Raw genomic sequence first — 14,235 nt, forward strand, 5'->3', positions numbered from 1 at the left:
CCTGAGATGCCTCGCAGATCTCGGGTGGTGACCAGGTTGGAGCAGACATGTTGATGTCTGTAAATAGACTCAGATAATAGAAAATGCAAGTTGTGCAATGGCATGGTGGAGATAAGTGGCAGCATTCCATCCTGGTGTGGGATCTGCACCGAAATGTGGATTCTAGAGGGAAAGGGGCAGAAAGAAGCATTTAACTACATGCAATAGACACTTAATATGGTACATTTCTTTCTCCTAACTCATTTGTTTTCACTAATAAATTTACCAAAATTCTTTTTCTTTCCTGAAGTCTTCCATGCAGGACTTCTCTCTGAACATGAGCGAGGTGGACCATTTATCCCCTAAGAGAGTCTCTAGATTTTGGGCCTATATAGCAATCAAGAATCTCAGATTTTTTTTCCTATATGAGAAAAGATACCATCACCTCCACACATTACTTGAAAGCTTTCTTTTGCTTTAAATGGAAACTTAGTTTCCACATGAGCTAAAGCTGAGTGACTGATACAGGTACTGCTTCCCTTCTGTCACAATGAATGCCTGTAGAAGGTAAGTGGGGTAGACACTCATATTTTTTGTATTTGAGCTAAACGATTTCATTGAGCTTTTAAACTCTAAGGACAATTTCCCTACCCAGTCAAATAGCTTAGAACTTACCAACAGTATGTCACTACTCATCTCGTCTCTCCTGGACTGACACAACCTCCTTTCTCCTTTCTACCAACACCCGCTTCTCCAGACAGCAGCCCTCACAGCCTCAGCATGCAGCATTTCCTCCCTGGATCTACATTCCTCAGCACTTAGGTAACCTTTGAACCAGGAATCTTTAACTTATTTATATTGTCTATTATTTCTTGCATATTTACAGACCCTATCTTGCCTCCCCACCATGAGGACAACGACCATTTCCTTCACTTCTTTGTTTCTCCAGAGCATGGAGTATACACTTCTAAATAAAATATGGGCTAATAAATATTGGTTAAGACTACAATGCAATAGAACTGTACTCCTGTATTTTTTTTTTCATTGTACAAGGTCAAATTTTTAACACATTTATTGAGTTTCTACACCTTGCCTCTCTGATCAAAGAACCATATATTTTTTCTTAAACTTTTTATTTTGAAATAATTTTGAACTTACAGGCCAGTTGCAAAAATAGTACAAAACCCATACAGAGAAGACCAACATATCCCCCAACCCAGGTACCTGATTCACCAATTTTAACATTTTGCCACATATGCTGTATCATTCTAGGTACTATCCATCCATTTACCTATTTTTCCATCTGTCTATCTCTCTATCATTTTTTAAATTTATTTTTTTATTTTTAAAGAAGCTTAGATTACATAAATATTACATTGGAAATATAGGGGGATTCCCATTTCCCTCCCCTCCCCATCCCCCACCCCACTTTTCTCACACTAACAGCATCTTTCATTCGTGTGGTATGTTTGTTACAATTGATGAACACATATTGAAGCACTGCTACTAACCATGGTCTATAGTTTACATTATGTTTTATACTTTGCACCACACAATTTTATAGGTTTGGACGAAATCTATAATGGCCTGTATCTGTCATTGCAATATCATACAGAACAATTCCAGTGTCCCCCAAATGTCCCTCTCCCTTCTTTCAGAACCTCTGGTGACTACTGTCTTTATATTAATATTGCAAGTTCTTCCATAACTAGAATAATAAGTCTATTTTAGTTCCCCTCTTATGTTTGTTCATTCCTCAATCTTGAGGATTTTGGAATGGTGATGCCAACTCTGCTTCTATCTATCAATTTTCTGAACATTTGAGTGTAGGCTGTATATATCATGTTCCTTGGCTTCTATGTGCATTTCCTAAGAACAAGTATATTCACTTATATAATGACCTTAGGTGCAGTTGTCAAGCTGCACTTGACATTTATATATAAATTTTATATATTTATATATAATTTATATATAATATTTATATATAATTTATATATAATTTATATATAATTAATATTTATATATAATTTATATATAAATGCTGATATAAAGTTTTCAGTCTATAAACCAATTTTTTCATGTCCCCATAATTTCCTTTGGGGCCTTTTCTCCCCTATCATTAGATCCAGTCTAGGATCATATGTTGCATTTAATTGTCATTGTCTCTTTAGTTGTTCTTTAATGAACCACATTTGGAAGAGGAATTGGAAGCTCAGAACATGGAAGAAGATTGCTCTTTTTCTAGAAAGGGTCAGTAGGTCCCTGGGCACTTCTGTTATTGTCCTTTAACAAAAATAAATTTTATTCTGTTAGAAAAAGTAAGGAATTTATATATTCCTGGCCCCAAATTCAAATGTTTTTTTTTTCTGTGCAAATGAGCCCATTTATCTGAACTCAGGTATTCATAAAAGCACATGTGTAAATACTATGACATTTAATGAATGTGTGTAACATAAATTGATTTCTTTTTGTTTCGTAAAAATGAAAGAATCCATCTCCTATCACAATCATGCTGACATGGTAAAAAAATTAATTAGCATCTGTCTACTGACTCAGTTTAAAAAGTATTATTATGCATTTGTTTACTACGTATTTGGTGAGTACCTCTTGGTACCAAGAAGCACTGTAGCAGGCACCATAATCATGGTCCTGTCCTCAAGGTCCTTAGCATCTACTGTGAGATGGAGAGGGATGAATGATGGCAATGTATAGGCAGAGAAATACATGGGTACCAGTGGAGTTCAGAGAAGAAGACCCAAAGTTAAACCAGGGGGGATGCTGAAAAGTTCCTGGATGAGATGCTGTCAGCTAGGTATTGTAGGATGATAGGGTTTTGGGGATGGGGACAGGGATGAGGGAGGAGTTAGGGTCTGGGGTAGTAGAATGGGCACAGGCCTGCAGGCCGAAAAGAATCTGAAGCCTTGGAGAAGTCACACATGATTCTCTGTGGGTGGACTAGTAGGTGAAAATGACAAAGTGAGGGAGGCGAGGCTAGGAAGATAGGCAAAGGGCACATCTTGAGGAGCTTTTCAGGAATTTAAATGTTTTCTGAAGCAGTCATGACCATCATTTTTATTTTACAGAAGGATCACTCATTGGTCTGTCCCACCAAGAAATGCAAAAAGGATAGCCTGAGATTCACCCCACGCTCTCACTGAGGAAGGTGCCACCTGTCTGACCTGTTCGGATGCTCCTTGTGTTTGACGTCCAGGTATTTCAAGGTTGCAATGAAGGACTGGGCCTGGAAGCCTCTTGCCGTCCCAGCCACCACTGGGGTGTGGCAGATAGCACTGTCTGTCCCGATGGTAACAATGTTGCTCCTTAAGGGGGTCCCCACGTGGCCCACCTTGTCCACAGCCTTTGCCACACAGCGCACGTGGAACCTCCGGCTGAAGTAAATGCTGTCTAGCACCTGCCGGCAAGAACAAAGCTCCTCAGACATGAGTATGCCTTTTAAACAGGTCCTTAAACTGTATCTTCTGGGTGGTATGACATAAAAAGCTCTGGTCCAAGGTAATCTGTGAAGGCTGTCTAACCATCCAACATCCACCCATCTATACATCCATCCAGCATTGATCCAACATTGATCCATCCATCCATCCATCCATCCATCCACCCATCCACCCGTAATTTTGAGTTTCTATCATGGGTCATGTACAATAGTGGGCACTAGGAAAGAACAGTGAGTACTTACAGTCAAAGAGGGCTAAGACAGACAATGAGAAGTAGACAGATGTGGAGTAAGAGCCTGAAGATGACTGGCTACCATTAACTGTATTGTCATACATTGATAGAACTGCTTTCCTTATATACTAGATTCAGCAGGAGAGGCTGCTTGGCCTTTATCTGGTGGTAGCCCTGTTCTTTCCCTATAGCAAGAGGAGGGCCTCCAAGTCATGTTTGCTGGCAGCATGGTGTTAGGATTCAGAGGAGAGGTGTTCTTATTTATCTTTCTCTCCTGCTGCTATTTCCCTCTCCCCAGGATGACCACACCCTGCAAGGGTTATTGGGGTCTTGGCTGCTGAGACCTGCCAGCATTTGAAGGTCTTCCTATAGATTCCTTCAGGTTTCCAGACTTATAGAAGCCATAGGAGTGCTTAATTATATCATTCTACACAAAGGCAATGTAGGTCACCAGCAATCTTTAGGTTATATGGGTATACACATAGGGAAGTTCAAAAAAAGAAAATTAATTAGTAGGTCTGTGAGCCATAGACCTCCCACAAAGCAATCACATAAACTTGTAAATTCTACCCATGAAGACAATTTGCATTGAAGTCTATTAAAAATTAAAGAAGATTTTTCCATTAAAATTTTTTAATTAGTTGCCAATGCTTTATTTATTTATTTATGCATGGACTTAACTCAGGAGGGATTTGAGGCATCTTACGAAAATGCATACAACACAATGGTATTAAATAAATAATTGAAGAAATAAAGATAAAGCAAAAGAAACTGGGGTAAAGGGTATTTATTAGACACCAATCCATTGCAAGAAGGAAAACTGAAACAGAAACTCATGAATTTGCTATCTATGAGCAATGTAATACATTTGGCTCAAATCAATCCAAACCTCTTTCTGTTTTTTTTTTGAACAGAGAATTAGATACATATTAAACAATAGGCCATTAAGTTTTGTTTTTCCACTTAAATTTTTGTTAAAGTAGAAGAAGCTTTAAATTTGGTCTAGGTTATGTTGCAAAAGAAGCAATCTGTGTCCTTTCCGAATAAGCTGTGTCAAAAACGGTAGAGTTGAGTGGCCCTGCTTTATTGCGAGCTTCCCATCTTAATAGTTTTCCTCTGTTATCCCATTCAAGTGATGCACTTATTAGAAGGAAACTATGTGTTAAGTAGGGAAACCTAGAGAAATGCAGTCTGACAGAAGTTTCTGGTTTCCAAAACTGAGTGAACTAATTTCAGTCAAATATTGCCAAGTACTTATTATTTGCCAGAGACTGTAATGAACTTGAATCTCAGCACCTTTCTGCTTTCTTTATAAAGAGAACAAACTACACTGTTGTGATGAGTAGAGTCACTTTAGTGAACTGCTTCATAAGGTTGGGAAAATGATCACAGTTCATTGCTCTCTGATGGTGGCAGGGCGGTTGGTGTTGGAGGGCAGTGACTGCACTGTAAATTTCTTTTCACTTTCCCCTACAGGGCTTTGTAAAAGGCTAAGCATTCAACAACTATTTCCTCCTTTTGTTTAATAACTGTGTCTCCACTATATGTCATCAATGAGCCACACTGGGATATACAAATATGATAGAACCCTTGGTCAATGTCCTCAAAGAGCTTATAGTGTGGTACATATTGTACAATTGAAGATACATGAAAAAAACAGTAATCACTTAGTTGTATGTCTCGGGAATCTATAACTTACTTTACTATTTAGAGCCTGCCTTTATATATGATTCATTAGTGACTTTGTCATGTGGCTAAATGAAAGAGACATTAATTTGCAGATCAGGAAATTGAGACTCAGAGAAGTTAAATAACCTCTTAACCTCACACAGTTAAAAACAGGCAGAATTAAGCTTTGTAAACAGGGCTCCTGACTGCTAGCTTTGTTCTCTTTCTACTATACCATCTTACCTTTCCTTTTATAAAAGAATAGAAATACAGTGTATACATGCTTATTTGTTTGTTTTATTCCAAATACCCTGCAAGGACCTTGAGGGATTTGACAGAGCGTGAGTAATAAAGAGCGATGCATGGCTCCCTCCCTCCCCAACCAGGCCCAGACACCCCAGGCCCACCTTGTGGTTGACGCTGGTGAAGGGTGTGTTGTCGGTGATGGTCTCAAAGGGAGACCGGGCCCCACTGCTGTCCGTGGGGGCGGCTACCTCCCAGCTGAACTGCACAGATGTCTGGTTGATGCCTGCGTCACTGCAGCGCTCCTTCATGATGGCATACTTGGGGAAATGAGGGTCACACGGGGTGACACAGACCAGGGGATAGCCAGGGGAAGGGGATTTCTTGACTCCTTCCTTGGTCACCTCTTCCACGTGGTCATAGTCAGCAAGTGTGACAACCTGTAAAACAGCAAGAGGCTGGACACTGGGAAGGTCGGAGAACTATGGCTCCTTTTCCCAAGATCCATAAGATCTCTTAACTTCTAGAGATATTCAAAATATAACAGGAGAAATTTTCACAAGCCACCAAAAGTGGCACTTCTAAAAGATACTATCTTCAGAGGTGGAGGAGAACCTCCTACTACCTGAGAGAAAAGCTTTGTGATCCTATTAATCTCATTCCTAAATCAAAGCCCCATCACTCATGAGAAAAATGATTTTACTTTCCTGAACATTATAACGAAAGGTATATCAGGAATGGCAGTTGCTGGTTTAGAGTTGCATTAAGTTGTTAATGATGTACAGTAGCACATTTGGGAAAATAAGAGTAAATGAAGGTAGCAGATTTTTTTTATGTTCAAACGAGAGACATTTTGAGATGATCCTTTTCTTTCAAGAGATTAGATAGGGGAGGTTAGGTGGTGGACTTGGCCCAGTGGATATGGCGTCTGCCTACCACATGGTAGGTCCGTGGTTCAAACCCCAGGCCTCCTTGACCCGTGTGGAGCTGGCCCATGCGCAGTGCTGATGCGCGCAAGGAGTGCCGTGCCACGCAGGGGTGTCCCCCATGTAGGGGAGCCCCACGCGTAAGGAGTGCACCCCGTAAGGAAAGCCGCCCAGCGCGAAAGAAAGTTCAGCCTGCTCAAGGATGGCACCTCACACACGGAGAGCTGACACAACAAGATGATGCAAGAAAAAGAAACACAGATTCCTGTGCCGCTGACAACCACAGAAGCGGACAAAGAAGACACAGAGAACAGACAACAGGGGGAGGGAAGGGGAGAGAAATAAACAAACAAATAAATAAATAAATCTTTAAAAAAAAAGATAGGGGAGGTTAGAAGGTGCCCCCCCCCACGACTTCATTATTATTATAAATTTCCCTTGGTAAACTCCAGGTATTCCCCTCCTAATTGGGACATTAGTGCACTCACTCTATTCACCTGCAGATTGGGAAATGGGGTAGGCCTTTCCTGCAGCTCCCTAATTCTATGTGTGTGGCGAGAAACTAGAACAACGGCTAGCTGTGAGGTAGTATTACTTTCTTACACTTTTAGGTCCCCCTAAAGAAATAAGAAGATTAATTATCTTGCTCTGTCAGTTTTTATCAGACTAAGTTATCGATGTGGCTTGTTCTTCCTCATATCAGAACAGAGGTTTTCAACCTTGGCACTACTGACCTATCTGGACCATGTACTTCCTTGTTTTGGCTGGCTGTCCTGTGCATTGTAGGGTATTTAGCAGCCTCCCTTGCCTCTACCCACAGATGCCAGGAGCACTACCTCCTCTGCCCTCCCAATTGTGGCAACCAAAAATGTTTCCAGATATTGCCATGTCCTGGGGAGGGAAGCAAGGTGCCCCTGGTTGAGAACCACTGTGTTAGAAGAACAAAGAAGTACAGCATCAGAAGTCCTACTTCTCTCAAGTTCTCATTTCTCAAGCAACTCACGATGGGTGGGGCTGGCAAGATGAGACTCCCTGCTGCCTCCTGGTCTAGAATCGTCACTGTGGCAGTGGTCACATCCCCAAGAACTGCTTCCACTGGGTCATCTGGGCCAAGGACGAGGGAGAAAGATTCATGCCATTCCCGGTCTTCATTGGACAGGATCTCAACTTTGAAAAAGATATGATCCACACCTTCATCAAGGACAGGACAGAAAGAAAGCAAAAATCCCTGTTAGGTGACACACTTCAAGAGAGTGCAGGTTGGAGCTGCCGAGACTTCATGTTAAAATATGCCCTTTTCTTTTAGCAGTTTTGGATAAATGCAGTGGCTGCTAATCATGTAAGCACCATCTCAAGTGAGGAAAACCTGTTTTATAGACCAAATTCTACCTATGGCAGAGGCTCAGTATTGCAGATTTATACCATATGAGGATTAACGGCCCCTGCCTGACTCTAGCCAGTGGTAATAAAAATCTATGATCCAAAATACACTCCACCCTGGTTACGAGTTTTTCTGTTTAATTTTTTTCCCCCTGTACTTCATGAGTGAGCTCCTGTGTGGCCCACAGATACCCTTCAAAGCTCCCTCCTGAGACTAGTGACTCAAAGGCCACCTGCCAGACCAGTTTCCACAAAGAGGACAGTATGGAGGGATTGAACAGCCTGGAATGGGGAGAGCTCGAGCTTTAGGACCCCTCTTCCTGTCTCTAAAGTGAGTCTCTGAAGGTGCAGATATCACTGCCAGTCGTTTCAGGTTCTCTACTTCCTCTCCTACAGAGAGCTGGGCTAGAATACTTTTCAGACTCTCTTTTCCCCCCAGATCCTTATGCAGAAAAGGAAATGTAAAGGAACTGAAAAAGTAAAGGAACTCTCCCTATGCAGATGGGGAGAAGGACATTTACACCAACAGACACACAGAGGCTGAGGCGGAGAGCCCTTTCAAGTTCCAGGGAGGTGAGGGGGATAGCCTGGCACCTCTCCACTTCTCCCGGCCCCACTAGTTTCTGAGGGAGCAGTTACTTCCCTCTGCTTGACAAGACATCTCTGAAAAGGCCTTCTAACCCTGGGGCCCATTTCTGGCTAGATCACAAATGGTGACTGGATATATACCAGCCTAGTGCTCTTGAAAGTTCTGAAAAACAACAACAACAACAAAAACTACAACCACAATCCTAGCATATAATTCAACCTCTTCTCTGTTTCATCCCACTCCCACCCGCACCCCAGCCAATTAATGCGTCAGTTAAACAGCTCCTTATAACCTGGATCCCATCTTTCTGACTCCTTTGGCTCCAGTCTCTATAATTCTCTCTAGTATAAACCTTTTCTGGAAACCTCATAACAGGGTATCTTGTTTCTAGTAGATGTTAAACCACTTATGCACAGGGATTGAACCTTTCTAATTTAAGTAATCCTTGACAGGACCAGCAAGGTGCTTTCAAAAAAATTTTATTGTAGTAATATATATACGATTCAATGTTTCCCATTTTAATCACTTTCAAGTGTACAGTTCAGTGGCACTAATTACATTTACAATATTCCAGCATGGTGTATTGTGTTAATGTTTGTTGAATGATGGCAGCCATGTTTTATATATATATATATTTTTTTTTTTTTAATTTTTTTTTTTTTCTGGAGGTACCAGATTGAATGCAGGACCCTGTACATGGGAAGCAGGTGCTCAACCACTGAGCTACATTCGCTCCCCATAGAGAGTTGTTTTCTCTTCCAGGGATCGAACCTGGGACCTCATACATGGGAAGCAAGCGCTCAAACACTTGAGCTATATCCACTCCCCTATATATTTTTTTAAATCAAGTTCTCCTATCACTCAGTCAAATCATAGACTAACAAAAAAATCCTTTTAAATAACCCAGAATGCCCGGTGTGGTCTAAAATGAGGGCCCTAATTATTTTTTCCTTTTCCTATATAATTTTTACTATAAAACCTTTTATAGAATTCCGCAATCTCATACGTGTGCTTAATAAATTCTATAGGCAACTGGAGCTATTATTTTTCTCTTTCACATCTCTGCTCATTTCTCGTTCAGACAAGACGACTGGGGTTGGCTTTCCATTACCAGGGCTGAACTTTAAGACTCGGCTCTTCGGGTAATAATCCACACCAGACTGTGCAGAGCCGTCCCGCGTGCTACAGCGAATCTTGGAGGTCCTGTGCTGGTCGCCTCTGCGGATCACCCTGACGTTCAGAATAGCAGTGGCATCTGGCCTGGCGGGCTCCCGGACTTGGTATGCAGCTTCTTCAAACTCAATGGTGGGGGCTGAGCAAACGTGATTAGGAAAACAAGAGTAAGTCACAATTGGGCAGCACAAAGGATTCAGACTGCTGTGAAAATGCCTTTAAATGATGAGATTTTTCACCTTAGTTAACAATACAAAGGCAAAATGGCTTGCAGTCATAAAAATCAATTATATTTACCCCAAAGCAATGCTTTGGTCAAAGGAATTTATTTGTTTTTTTTTTTTTATTGATTTTGTAAAAATATTACATTAAAAATAAAAATCGACCCCACCACCCCCACCGCACCCCTCCCCGCCCCAGCAACACTCACTCCCATCATCATGACACATCCATTGCATTGGTAAGTACATCTCTGGGTATCTCTGCACCTCATGGTCATTGGTCCACATCATGGCCCACACTCTCCCCCATTCCATCCAGTGGGCCCTGGGAGGATTTACAATGTCCGGTGATTGCCCCTGAAGCACCATCCAGGGCAACTCCAAGTTTGTGATACTGTAGGAGCTATTCCTCACATGGTTCTTATTGATATAATTGGGAAATACATTGAGGAACTTTGAAATGCCTGATGTTCAAGTTTCCATTCTGACATTACAGCTCACAAAATGTTTTTATATTTCCACAATTAGCACAGTACCTGACACATAGCAGGTCCTTGATAAATGCATATCAACTGATTTCATAAATTAACCCCTTTCATTTATGACACGTGAATTTCTAATATTCATAATTTACATCACTTATATGCAACTTAAAATTTCCAAATCCACCTTTCTGCTCTTGTCTTGGATACTTCCTCCCCCTACCCAACTTTACCTAACTTCTCACAGGATATTTAGGAAAGAACAGTAGTTTTAAGAGCTGGTCACAATGGTAATTCAGGAATACAAGATTTCTAATACAATCTGGTTTGAGGTAACAGTCTCACTGTTAGGAAATGATCAAAAACATGTTGATTTTTAGCAAAACGAAAATCAAACAACACCTTCTCTATATATAGTTTCATGGAGGAGGGTGGGTGGGGTGTTTATGGTGGTGGAGAGAGTGAAATAAGGAAAACAGAGCAATTTCAAATTTCATATCATGAAATTTGTATTATAGAACATTGCAAAAATTTCTAGTCTATCCGTTCATAGCCCTTTCTTTCTCTCTCAGAAAGTCAATTCTTTCCAATTAAAGATGATAAGTTGTATTTGAGACTTATAGTTTTCAATAGGAAAGGTCTTTGAAACTTAGGATGGCAACTGTAATGTGCATTTGTTACCTCTCTGAGCCAGAATCTTTGGTTTTCTGTATGACCCAGAGAGGTTCAGGTTGGGATTTGAACCTGAGTCTCCTTGAGTATTTGACTAATTCATCTTCAAGGCTAGCTATTCTTATTTTATCCATCATCCAAGTTAGTCCCTGATTTTACATTAGAAACCCTAGAAGTCTTATTGACTCTCTTGGCAGTTGAGAGTATGTTCTCCAGAACCAGATAAAATAAGGTTCAAATCTAGTTTTACTGCTTAAACTTGTGTAATCTTGTGTAAATTATGTTACCATACTAAGGTTCAATTTCTTCACCTATAATATAATCATAACAACACCCACCTCAAGTGATTACTGTCAGAATGAAATAAGATAATATATAATCCTTAACACAGTTCTTGGTATACAGTAAATATTCAGTGAAAAAATAACCATTACCATTTGTGATGTTAGTATCTATTCACTCAATAAAATGTATTTCACTAAAATAATTATGTCTCAATTTGAGGCACATTTGGTTTTTTTGGGTCGTCACTCTTTGTTAACATCTGACTATAAAAGTTAACTTTTATTTTAGGTTAGGAGGACAAATCAATGAGAGAAGAAAACTGAGAAATTAGACTTTTCCAGGAAGGTGGCAGCCTTCTAAATCAGTTCATTAGATTCAACTGATTCTGACTGTATTTCCAATTTTGTCTCCAAAGTGCAGTGTAGTGTCTCCATTCTAGCTTTTAACCAAACTCACCCTTATCCCTCAACAATGTGGTAGGGATTAACAAGATTAAAAATACTTATAAACTTACTGAAGCACTATAGAGGGTGATATTTCCTACCAACATTTTATATGACTACTCACGGGATTGTTATTTGGTAGGTAATTTTATACCTCTTTTCATTTTCAGAGCATCTGTAACTACATTATTAGTAAAACATGTTCATGTCCCATCAACCTAAAAGTATATAAAGGAAATTTTCTTCTTACCATCTTCATCATTGGATATGGTGATGGTGGCCATGTTATTTTTTCCAACTCTAGCTCCACTCCAGTGGTTTCCAAGAGGATGGCCCAGGTAGACCCTGAACTGTTCATCTGGCTCAAATATGGAGTCATCATGGATATAAACAGTACAGTTCTTTACCTAGAGTCAATGGCACAAAGTAGGTTAAAATTTGCATTGAGATATCAACAAATTGCTTGGTTTTCCTAGAAAATTATTATTTTTCTTTGCAGTATCAAAGAGTTGACACAATGGGAAAAGGACCAAACAGCTTCATTAATAAAACAGAATTTTTAATTCTAACATTTCATGCTTGAAAGGGACCTACCTAGATGTGGAAACTCATATCAGAACATTCCAAACAATTTTGAATTGTCGGCCATTATTTACAAAAAACAAAAAAGCATCCATAGAATATTTATGAACATTCCTACATTTGACACATTTGTGCATGTTACAATTCATAGATTTCTGATGATGGTGGCTTAATATATTCAATAATTTTCCCCTGAGAGCTGAATAACGTTCTTTCTTCTTTGTAGTAATATACTTAACAATGAACTCAAAACGGCTTCATATTAAGACACCTTTAAATGCAGAAGAACTCTTGGTTCTGAAGTCAGTGTGTCATCTAAAGAATGCTGAGTACTGAAAGTCTTAGAGAACAATTCAAATACCTGTTTGATGGGAGGAAATCAAGTGTTTCTCAAACTCAATATTCTCTATTAAGGACTGTGTTTCTGAGAAAATGTGAAATACGATCACAACAGTTTAGATAACAAAGCAGACTTGGTAGTAGATTCATGTGATAAATGGGATATTTTTATGTGGATTATTTAGAATTCATTATCCCACTGTATTACAAAGGATAAATGGGTAGAGAAGTTTTACTGTCATACTTCCTAAGTCCTACTAAATGATAGGAGATTATCCCAGTGAACATATGCATGTGGCTTGTTAACCTGGTTTTAAGTTCCTGATGAATATTCTATTTTTTCCTACTATACTTCTTACAATAAGAACTCCTTTGTGGGAAGTTTGAATTTAGTAGTGACCCTGCAGGAGATCTTAAAAAAAAACATTCTAGGGAAGTGGATGTGGCTCAGCCAGTTGGGCACCTGCCTACCACATGGGAGGTCCCAGGTTCAGTCCCGGTGCCTCCTAAAAGAAGATGAACAGATGCCACCTCCTGACGCAACGAGCTAATGACACAAGCCAGCATAAGCCGCAGCTCGCAGGGAGCAGATGTGGCTCAGACCATTGGGCACACGCCTCTCATGTGGGAGGTCCTGGATGCAGTTCCTGGTGCCTCCTGGAGAAGGCAAGCAAACAATGAGCAGACAGATGAGAGAACCATCTGGGGGAGGGAGGATAAATAAAGAAATATAAAGTACATAGATAAATCTTAAAAAAAAGCAAAAACATTCTAGTGAGTGACAACTTCCAAAGAACATTACTTAGCAAGCAAAAAACAAACAAAACAAAAAACAAAAAGTCCCAAAGATTCCAAAGTGTGCTTAGGAATGATGACAGATTTTCATATGGATAACTTATAGACTGTTTAAATGTATTTTCTTTATACTTCTACTAAATTATAAACTGCCTCTCGGAAAGGCAGAGAATCCTCTTTTGAACTTAATACAAATATTGACATGTAAGACATGTAAGCTCCAAGTTTAAGATCTTATCTGTACTATTTGTGTTTGTTTTTAAACACGTTTCAACGTGCTGCTAGTAAAATCCCCACAAAATATATAATTAAGATAGGGTCTTTGTGACTCACAAAGCCAAATGCCTTTAGACTTTAGTCAAAAAGACTGAGGAATTCTTAAGAAAGAAGCTATCACATTTTTTGGTCATAAAGGTGAACAGGAGAGAAATTTGGGATGACCTGAGATGGAAAATGTCCTCTTATGATCAACTTTAAGAGGATTAATCACAAGGCAAAAGTTTGATACATTTGTTTATATCAAATTTCAAGATTTCTGTTCAGTTAAGGACAGACACTGTGGTCAGGATAATAGCTAAGCAATGGAAACTGAGGGGGAAAAGATATTTAAAATATCTAAGTTGTCTAAAACTGGCAAGGGATTAATATTTAAAATAAATAAGAACTAATGCAAATCAATAAGAAAAAAGTAACATAATAAAAGGATTAAAACAATAAATTTACAGAAGAGAAAACATACTAATATATAAAACAGTAGTAATTTGAGAAATGCAA

General features: G+C 39.5%; 1 protein-coding gene across 1 annotated transcript in view; it reads right to left on the bottom strand.

Annotated features, from left to right (window-relative positions):
- The window catches only part of FRAS1 (Fraser extracellular matrix complex subunit 1), a 537,120-nt gene that overhangs the window by 38,057 nt on the left and 484,828 nt on the right, over window positions 1-14,235 (bottom strand). The window contains exons 60-65 of the mRNA XM_058296546.1: window positions 11,996-12,152; window positions 9,581-9,781; window positions 7,504-7,691; window positions 5,739-6,014; window positions 3,159-3,391; window positions 2-162 (exon numbers count right to left, since the gene is read on the bottom strand). Of these exons, the coding sequence (XP_058152529.1) occupies window positions 2-162; window positions 3,159-3,391; window positions 5,739-6,014; window positions 7,504-7,691; window positions 9,581-9,781; window positions 11,996-12,152 (1,216 nt within the window). The remainder of the gene's footprint in view (window position 1; window positions 163-3,158; window positions 3,392-5,738; window positions 6,015-7,503; window positions 7,692-9,580; window positions 9,782-11,995; window positions 12,153-14,235) is intronic.

This window comes from Dasypus novemcinctus, chromosome 1, assembly GCF_030445035.2.
Source record: "Dasypus novemcinctus isolate mDasNov1 chromosome 1, mDasNov1.1.hap2, whole genome shotgun sequence".
Lineage (NCBI taxonomy): Eukaryota > Metazoa > Chordata > Mammalia > Cingulata > Dasypodidae > Dasypus > Dasypus novemcinctus.